This window comes from Octopus bimaculoides, chromosome 17, assembly GCF_001194135.2.
Source record: "Octopus bimaculoides isolate UCB-OBI-ISO-001 chromosome 17, ASM119413v2, whole genome shotgun sequence".
NCBI classification, from domain to species: domain Eukaryota; kingdom Metazoa; phylum Mollusca; class Cephalopoda; order Octopoda; family Octopodidae; genus Octopus; species Octopus bimaculoides.
In genome coordinates, this window is record NC_068997.1 from 50286888 (window position 1) to 50296684 (window position 9797).

The 9797-nt window shown below is 38.8% G+C and overlaps 1 protein-coding gene across 6 annotated transcripts in view; it reads left to right on the plus strand.

Moving 5' to 3' along the window:
* Positions 1-9797, plus strand: part of LOC106878992 (stress-activated protein kinase JNK) — a 128976-nt gene that overhangs the window by 90913 nt on the left and 28266 nt on the right. For all 6 annotated transcript variants that reach the window (XR_001410582.2, XR_001410583.2, XM_052973973.1 and 3 more), the window contains 2 exons: positions 3359-3417; positions 5596-5734. Coding sequence is in view for 4 of the 6 variants with exons in the window: in XM_052973973.1 (XP_052829933.1) it covers positions 3359-3417; positions 5596-5734 (198 nt within the window). In the remaining 2 variants the exon portion in view is untranslated. The remainder of the gene's footprint in view (positions 1-3358; positions 3418-5595; positions 5735-9797) is intronic.

The window sequence follows — 9797 nt, forward strand, 5'->3', positions numbered from 1 at the left end:
AATCAGATTGGAGCCTGGTGTAGCCATCTGGTTTCACCAGTCCTCAGTCAAATCGTCCAACCCATGCTAGCATGGAAAGCGGACGTTAAATGACGATGATGATGATGATGATATAGACACAAATATGTAAACTTGGTACTTATCATCGGACTTGTCAGGGTTTGGTAAAATCATACAACCTGCTGAAAATAGCAGCCAAAACTCTCGCAAATCACACTTTTAAATAAAGGCTATATTGAACATTGTTGTATAGTTCTCAATATACAAATGATGGGATTATCCCAACTGGAATATTTTTCATCATAGTTTCACAGCTACAACTGATCTCTGACTACATCACAACACTAACATTTACTTAAAACTAATGAAGGGTGGGATTTATATGGGTGCATGCTAGATTTGGCAGCCAAACTTCCTTCAAATTCCACCCTACAGTCTTAAGCTAAGAAAGGAAACGAAATTTTAATCTTACATCTACAAACAGATGAAATGTGTGTGTGCCAGAGGTCTTCAGTCTCATACATTACGTAAGACACCCAAGAAAAATGATGAAAAACAACTTCTAAAATGAATGTGAATCCCAATCTTTAGCCTTTAGGTACAGGTATGGCTATGTGGTTAAGAAGTTTGCTTCCCAACCACATGGTCCTGGGTTCAGTCTCACTATGTAACACCTTAGACAAATGTCTTCTACTATAGCCTCAAGCTGACAAAATCCTTGTGTGGATTTGGTGGACAAAGACTGAAAGACTGTTGTATGTATATACGTATGTGCATGTATCTTTGTCTTGACATTGTGTAACAGTCGTAAAACAAGTGTCACAGTGTCCTTTATTTCCAATCATCTTTGGAAATATATCCAATCATTGAAAATCTGCCTCAACAAATTTCATCAACCACATACAAACGTAGAAAAGTGGATGTCAAAACAATAATGTCATGCTTGTCTTTACGCTCTACAGTTTACACCTGACACAGTGTTTGACCCTCAGAGGCAATGTTATAACTTTCCTATCTTCACCAGATGAGATGTTTATGTAAATACATAACATTTGTGTGTGCTTCTATATATCTTCCTCATTTTAAATTTACTTTTCTGTGCTGGTATCTGTGTAATGTCTCATCACTTTGTCATCTGAGATGTACTCTCAGCCTCCATGAGGTTTGTCTATTAAAGTAAGAGAGCACCCTCTACTCGGTATCAGAGCACCCTCTACTCGGTATCAGAGCACCCTCTACTCGGTATCAGAGCACCCTCTACTCGGTATCAGAGCACCCTCTACTCGGTATCACTTCTTCATCAGAGTTCCCTGCTCTCTTAGACAAGTTGCTTTTGCTATGGCTTGCAGAATTCACAGCCACTCTCTTTAGTCTTCATTTTTGCTTATTATATATTTGTGTTTATATGTCAGGTCACTCCTGAATGCTACTGGTAACATGTACCCCAGTACAACCTGTTACATGGCCGGGTCATCGATGACTAAATCAGCAATCCCACCAAGTTTGTTTGGTGAGGAGGAGGACTATTGGACATCCTGCAGGATAAAAAACAAAACTTGTCTATGGGCGGAGGAACTCATATGAGCCAACAGCCATCCAATAGCATGTACATGTTACAGTCAGGTCAGGTTTCCTTGATTTTTTTTCCCCCTGCTACTATGTAACCAGTAATACCTGCCACATGAAGATTAATGGAGGTTGTCAGCCTTGGAAGGTAGTCCATCTACAAGAAGGAAAACTCCGGCTCCAAACCTCTGCTGTGTTGCAGTGATACCCAGGCATGGGAAAGATCCAGGAACAAACCTCAAGGAAAAATCTGGAGTTGGAGCCCCTAAGGCAGTTTGTCGTTTATTATAACTTCGTTCTGGTAGCTCCTGCAACAGCACTGCTGCCAAACTGTTACAGCCCTGCTATTCGTTTGGACCCAGCAGTGTTGTAGAGAGAGGGGCCATGCTGCATGAGCAACATCCTGTCCCCCGTAACACATTGTCTAGGCTTGTATGTTGTATTTAGGGGCTCCAACTCCAGATTTTTCCTTGAGGTTTGTTCCTGGATCTTTCCCATGCCTGGGTATCACTGCAACACAGCAGAGGTTTGGAGCTGGAGTTTTCCTTCTTGTAGATGGACTACCTTCCAAGGCTGACAACCTCCATCAATCCTCATGTGGCAGGTATTACTGGTTACATAGTAGCTAGTAGCAGGAAAAAAAAAAATCAAGGAAATACTTGTGTTTTGTGTGTATAAATGAGAGCTTAATCCATTTAGATCAGCGTTTCTCAATCATTTTTTACTTATGGACCCCTATAATTCTTATTTTACTCCAGTGAAGCCTCATAGCCATTCAATGTTTAAAAAATCCTGTTTTTATTATTAAATAGATATTAGGAATTGTATTAAAAAAGATTAAAATATTTGGTGTATTGTAAAAATATAACCAATTTATTGCACATTAATTCTAACAACAAAATGTTATATGGATCCCCAAGGGCCATATGGACCCTGATTGAGAACCGACCCCATCACCTTTCACATCAGTACAGTTCTTCACAGTGACTCCGCTTTTTACTGCATAATACTGCAGTCCTTGTGAACTGTTGGTACAAAGTGTTTAGTAGTTTTCTGCTACTTTCCTGTATTGGCAATGTGCCCTCTGCCAGCACTTCCTAAACTTATTCTGTCACAGAATCCTTATAGAATATTTCAAAAGAATCTCAGAACCCATTCCTGTATTTCACAAACAAACCCCGCCATTTTAAGTTTCATAAAACATTAACCGAAGCAAAAATTATTTTAGCGAGAGAATGTATTTCTCTAAAAATATCATGTCATAATATGACTTTTATGAAAATGTGGAAGACTATTTAATTTACCTGATTTGTAAAATACCTTTTTCATTAAAATTTCATTAAAGCACACCTCATCTTGAAAGGATCCCAGAATTCTTTCAGGGTATCCACTTAGAGAAACTCTGTTCTGTGGCAACAGGAAACATTATAATATAGCAATGTATTTAACCATGTGTGAATTCTACATGGATTAGGAAATGGAAGCAACTGAAATTTTTTGTAAATTGGATTATAAGCCTTCACCATAATATAGGCTACAGGAAATAGTATAATAATAGGTTGTAGAAACCTCTGTAACAGGGGAAAATGGGCATTTGTATACATGGGAATGAAACAGCCTGTTTTTTTTTTGTTTTTTTTTTCTCTTATGTAAGCTTATATTCCTTAATATTAGACCATTTTCTATAGTCAAGATACAACGAAGGCTTATAATTCTATTACCAAAATGTGTTTAAAATTTCATCATGATGATGATGATTCTTAATATATATTTTGTTTGTTTCTGTTTTCAGATTATAGGTCTCTTAAATGCATTCACACCACAGAAAACTTTAGAGGATTTTCAAGATGTGTGAGTAGATCTTATCTTCATTCGCTTTGTTTCAGTTTTGTTGCTTTTGAGGATATCCTCCTCTTCTCCCTCCTCTTCATCCTCCTCCTCCTTTGTTTCTATTGATTTATTAGAATATTTCTGACCTGCCATACTTTACTGTTTTCTCTCTGTCTGTGTGACTGGAATTCAGTAATAATTTTATGTGATGCTAAATAGCATGGAAAATTTATATATTTTTAATTCATCCCTCTCTCTCTCTTTCTCTCTCTCTCTCTCTCTCTCTCTTTCTCTCTCTCTCTCTCTCTCTCTCTCTCTTTTCTCTATCTTCTTTTTCTCTTCAGCATCACTTTCTCTCTCTCTCTCTCACCTCTCACTTCTCTATCTTCTTTTTCTCTTCAGCATCACTTTCTCTCTCTCTCTCTCTCTCTCTCTCTATCACAGTTTACTCTTTGCTTCCTGTTAGTTTCATTTACCGTTTATATTGTATGCATGTAGGCATGGCCAAATGGTTAAGAAGTTCACTTCTTGACCATGAAGCTCTGGTTTCAATCCTGCTGCATTGTCTTTTAACATAACTCGGACCACCCCAAACCTTGTGGGTGAAATAAGGTGGATAGAAACAGTAGAAGCCTGCCAGGTGACCTGTACTCATAACTGAAAAAGCCAGACTACCTGGTAATTATGATAAGGGTACAAGTACTAATAATTCAATAAGTAGAAATCCAATAAATACAATAGAAGCAGAATTACATTAAAATAGCCACCTATGTATCATATGCAATGTATATACACAATTGATAGGTAAGTTGCAGCAGGTTTTGTCTAAGATAAAAATCTTTTATAGAAATGTTTGAAAACACAATATATATTGGAAGGAGATGAAAAATTGTCCTGGCAGTTGCTAGTGAGAACACCAGATGCATTTCAACCCTCTCGTGTCTTTTTAATGATGTGCAATTGTAGTCACATGCTTAGATAAAATCTGCTATCTTCAATATATATAGGAAATAGTGCACTGGTGTTGCAAATATCCACCAGGCTAAATATAAACTCGGTGTACACAATTGAAGTAGCATTAAATTGAAATAGCCATCTACCTATCGTATTTAATGCATACACATCATCGATGAACAAGATAGCTTGGTTTTCATCCACGATAAAAACTCTTATAAAGATACTGTGTTAAAAAATAGCACCAGGTGTTGGGACTCACAGAGTGGATAGCAGGGGAATGAGATTCCTGGCAGTTTGTTGTGCTTGAAAAGACATTTCAAGCTAAGTAAAAGCGTGGTTGCCCTTGCATATAGGCTCATCCCCTGCATCCCTCTCCAGTTGAGTGTCCCTCTTGTGGACTTGTAAGTGCTGGTGCCACATAAAAAGCACCCATGTACACTGTGTAAAGTGGTTGGTGTTAAGAAGGGCATCCAGCTATAGAAACCATGCCAAAACAGACGTGATGCCTGAAGAGCCCTTCAGCTGGTCAGCTCCTGTCAAGCCATCTAATCAATGCCTCATGGAAAACGGATGTTAAACGATGATGTTGATTAGAGGAAGACAAAAGATCATCCTAGCAGCAGCTATGGGTGGCAACAAATTTTGTCTGAGCATGTAGCTGTGAATACACATCATTCACACAGCCCAAGAAGGCCAAAATGCATCAAGTGTTGTTATAAGCTGCTGCTGCTGCTACTGGGACAATTTTTTTTCCTCCCTCCAATATTTATATACATACATGCATACATACACACACACTTTTTTTTGCACCCATTTTATGTCAAAATCGACCAAATCTAGCCCCTTACACCTACTCTATGCGTGACAAATTTAAAACAATGTGACTGAATTAGCATCACATCCAACAGAGTAATCTGAATGCTAAAAGGTTATGGATGAAGCAAGTTTGAGAAGATGTGTCTGATTTCCACAGTAAAAGGGTTAAGAACACAAGAAGTCAGAATAAATATCACCAGGCATTTTGTCCAAAGCTTCAATGGTTGTGCCATTTCACTGTCTTCAATACTCATTATGGAAACTGACAGGAATTTTTTTTATATAACTTTATATCTGTCAGAAGTTACTCTTTATTGTTGATTGCTGTTTATTTATTAACTCTTGTTTACAGTTAGATGACATCCAGTTTTTTTCTAATTGTCTCATATTTTCTCCATTTCTCCATTTCCGTTCTCGCTCTCCCAGGTACCTTGTTATGGAACTAATGGATGCAAACCTGTGTCAGGTCATACAGATGGATTTAGATCATGAAAGAATGTCATATCTTCTCTATCAAATGCTATGTGGAATTAAGCATTTGCATTCAGCAGGGATTATCCACAGAGTAAGTAACTGACCCCTCCTTGTCACTCACTTCTCTCTACATATTCCACCCAGAGCTGTCTTTCTAATTTCTTTGCAAAGTAAGCGTGTGTTGATGCGAGTAAGCAATACTCAAATTTCTTTAATGAAAACAAATTTGATTTCATCTTGAAAACCCTATGTGCACCCTTTTTTTTCCCCCTTTGTATGCTGGTTGTAAAATATATGTAACAGCACAAGCACACTGCTTACAGGCTTACACTGATTCCACCCCCCTTTTCTACACCTCATTACATCTCCCTACATGCACTCCCTAATAACCATATCTTGTTATATATTCCCTAATAACCACACCTCTACATATATCTCCCAATAACCATATAAAGTTATTTTGGGGTCTATTCACTTCCTATACCAACTCATTTACTGAATCACATTCCACTTTTTCTTTTCTTTACTTTTAACATTGGAATGTTTCATAATTTCAAACATTTACACAAATAACAGGGTCTTTTCTTAGGATGGAGACAGTTATTATATTTGACTCTTCTAATAATAATGATTTTTTTTTTCTGCTACAGGCACAAGGCATGAAATTTTGTGGGGAGGGGCCTAGTCAATTATATCAGTCCCAGGGCTCAACTGGTACTTATTTTATGGACCCCAAAAGGATTAAAAGCAAAGCGACATTTGGGTTCAGAACATAAAGAGTCTGAAGAAATGCCACTTAACACTATGACCAACATGGTAACAATTCTACCAATGTGCCACCTTGATGATAATAACAGCTTCAAGTTTTAGTACATGGCCATTAGTTTAAGGAGAAGGGTTAGTCACACATCAGCTCCAGTATTTGACTGGTACTTTATTTCATCAACCCCATAATTGTGACAGGCAAAGTTGGCCTCAGCGGAATTTGAACTCAGAACATAAGCCAGAAGAAATGCTGCTAAGCACTTTGTCCAACAGACTAACTATTTTGCTGGCTCACTACTTTAATAATGCCAGTTCTTTCTACCATAGGCACAAGGTTCGAATTTGAGGGGAGAGAGCTAGTCAATTTCATCAACCCCCATTGCTGAACTGGTACTTATTTTATCAACCCTAAAACGATGAATGGCAAAGTCGACCTTGGCCATATTTGAACTCAGAATATGAAGAGCTGGAAGAAATGCTGCTAAGCATTTAGTCCAATGTGCTAATGATTCTGCAACCTCACTGCCTTAATATAACAACAACAACAACGAGGGCCAGTCAGGCGGTACCGATGCCAGTACCACCTGACTGGCCCACGTGCCGGTCGCATGTAAACAGCACCCACTACACTCTCGGAGTGGTTGGCATTAGGAAGGGCATCCAGCTGTAGAAACATTGCCAGATCACATTGGAGCCTGTTGCAGCCTTCTGGCTCGCCAGCCCTCAGTCAAACCGTCAAACCCATGCCAGCTTGGAAAGCAGACATTAAACGATGATGATGAACAACAATAATAATAATAATCCTTTCTACTATAGATGCAAGGCCTGGAATTTGGAGGAACCTAATCAATTACATCGATCCCAGAGTTCGGTGTTCAACTAGTACTTATTTTATTAACCCTAAAAAAATAAAAGGCAAAATCAACCTCGGTGGAATTTGAACTCAGAACATAAAGACAGGCGAAATATCACTAAGCATTTTTCCCACTGTGCTACCAATTCTGCCAGCTTGCTGCTTTAATACTAAATGATACTGAAGTGAGATGAATGCTTCATTTGCACGTTACCAAGAAAAGATGCAAATAATGAGAATTTCTAAGACGTGTTAAGTGGGTTGTAAGAGTAAATCAATAGAATAATTCTTGATGAGAAATCATGTAGATGTGCACAATCCATGGAATTTTAACACAGTTGATTCTTTCAGGCTGAAAATTTTCATGCTTAATTTTTTTTCCTTACCTTTTTTGTTACAATGAACACTTCAAGGGTCTATTTTTGTGTATATTTTAACTCTTTTCCTCTGGTTCCTTTTTTTTTTTATTCTTTCGACCTAGTTTCATTGGCTGTTGATTTAAAAAATCCTGGGATCGATTTGTTCAACTAAAACGCCTCCAGGTGGTGCTCCAGCATGGCCACAGTCAGATAACTGAAACAAGTTAAAGAATAAAAGAATAGTTTCAGGCATGACTGTATGATTGAGAAGTTTTCTCTCCAGTCACTTGATTTCAGGGTCAGTCCTAGCACTGGCTCCTTGAGCAAGTGTCTTCTACTATAGCCCCAAGCTGGCCAAAGCCTTGTGAGTCAATTTTGTAGATGGGAAATGCATGTATGGGTCTCCTTGTCTTTACGTGGTGTTAGCTGTGAGTGAGTGTCACTATCATATATAAGCAACATCATTCATTAGCAATATCCTGCAAAAACATATGTGGCCTAGGGAAAATATTACCTTACCTGGAAGCAGGTATGGATTAGCGACAGGAAGGACATCCAGCTCTAGAAAATCTGCCTCTGTAGGCTCCATGCAACCCATACAAGTATGGAAAAGTGGATATTGAAACAAGAATGATCAGCTATCTGTTATTGATGCTGACTTTAGCTTGGTCAAATGATATTCAATTGTTCTATATATATATATATATATATATATATATATATATCCTCAGTTCTTGTATAAAAGTGTCTTCAGATCTATGTTAAATTAGGTCAGAACATATTGGCTTTCTTGCCTTGAGGATTGGGTCGTGTGGATTCTAATACTTAGCATGATAAAGATATTTTTATGTGACGATCAAGCTGCTGGTTGAGTATACAAAGGTTATGTGACTTAATCTAGATTATCCCTCGGTTGACTGGCAGCCAGTACAGCTGTTATAGGCTGCTTTAAGTTTAGTAGATGGTATTTGAGTTGCTTGTTTGTCTTTTACCTCTAAAATGGCATGCGTTTTGATGATTGATTAAGGCAGTGGCAACAAGATCTATGAATTCCAAGGGTAGCCAGCCAGCTTGTAAACCAGTAAACATGATTTCTATGAATGCAAAAAGATTGTGATATGAACCAATGATGCCACATTTTAATCCAATATTTTTCTTTTCTTGTGATGAATTTGAACCTCCATCTGTTGCAAGTCTTCTATTCATAATGAGTGTAGTGTTGATGATATTAGTTAAGTCTTGAGAAACTTTTGTAAGGCAACTCTAGTCTGTATAATGTAAATTAGACTGTGGTCCCTGGTTTGGGAGTTCCAGGGTGTTGAGGAGTGTGGAACCACCTCTTTCCCAGGTCTACTCTGACCCAGAGTAGTAGTAGTAGTAGTACCTGTCAGGGTCCCAGCTATGGCTTAATTAGCGTGTCACAGAATTGCCTCTATGAAAAAGGGCACTTACAGAAACCCCAATGGACCCAAAGCAGACAAGGCCCTCCAGCTCTTTAGCCGCTCATACAATTCCTAATAACTACTAGGCTCGTGGGACTTGTTGCATTAGGCCTAAACTAGTTTGAAGGAGAAGAGAAGTGGGACTGGCTCTGCACAAACCCTGCTCACTACAATGATATTCACCGGAGAGGTTGTCCAGCAAACTGAGATGCCAACACACCACCAGTGTGTAACTGTATCTTGTTGAACCCTCATTCATTAAAGTAACGAGAGAGTCCTTAAACAAATAACTATGACCATCTAACTATAAGTAGGCACTGTGTATAGATACAGTTCATAATTCAAATATAAGAAACCTTATATCAGTTTCAAGTGGGTTGTTAAGTTGAAGTGTTGAGTTCATTGAGTTCATCATCATCATTATCATCGTTTAACATCCGCTTTCCATGCTAGCATGGGTTGGACGATTTGACTGAGGACTGGTGAAACCGGATGGCAACACCAGGCTCCAGTCTGATTTGGCAGAGTTTCTACAGCTGGATGCCCTTCCTAACGCCAACCACTCAGAGAGTGTAGTGGGTGCTTTTACGTGTCACCCGCACAAAAACGGCCACGCTCGAAATGGTGTCTTTTATGTGCCACCCGCACAAGCCAGTCCAGGGGCACTGGCAACGATCTCGCTCGAAAATCCTACAGGAGCCAGTCAGGCGGTACTGGCAACGGCCACGCTCAAAA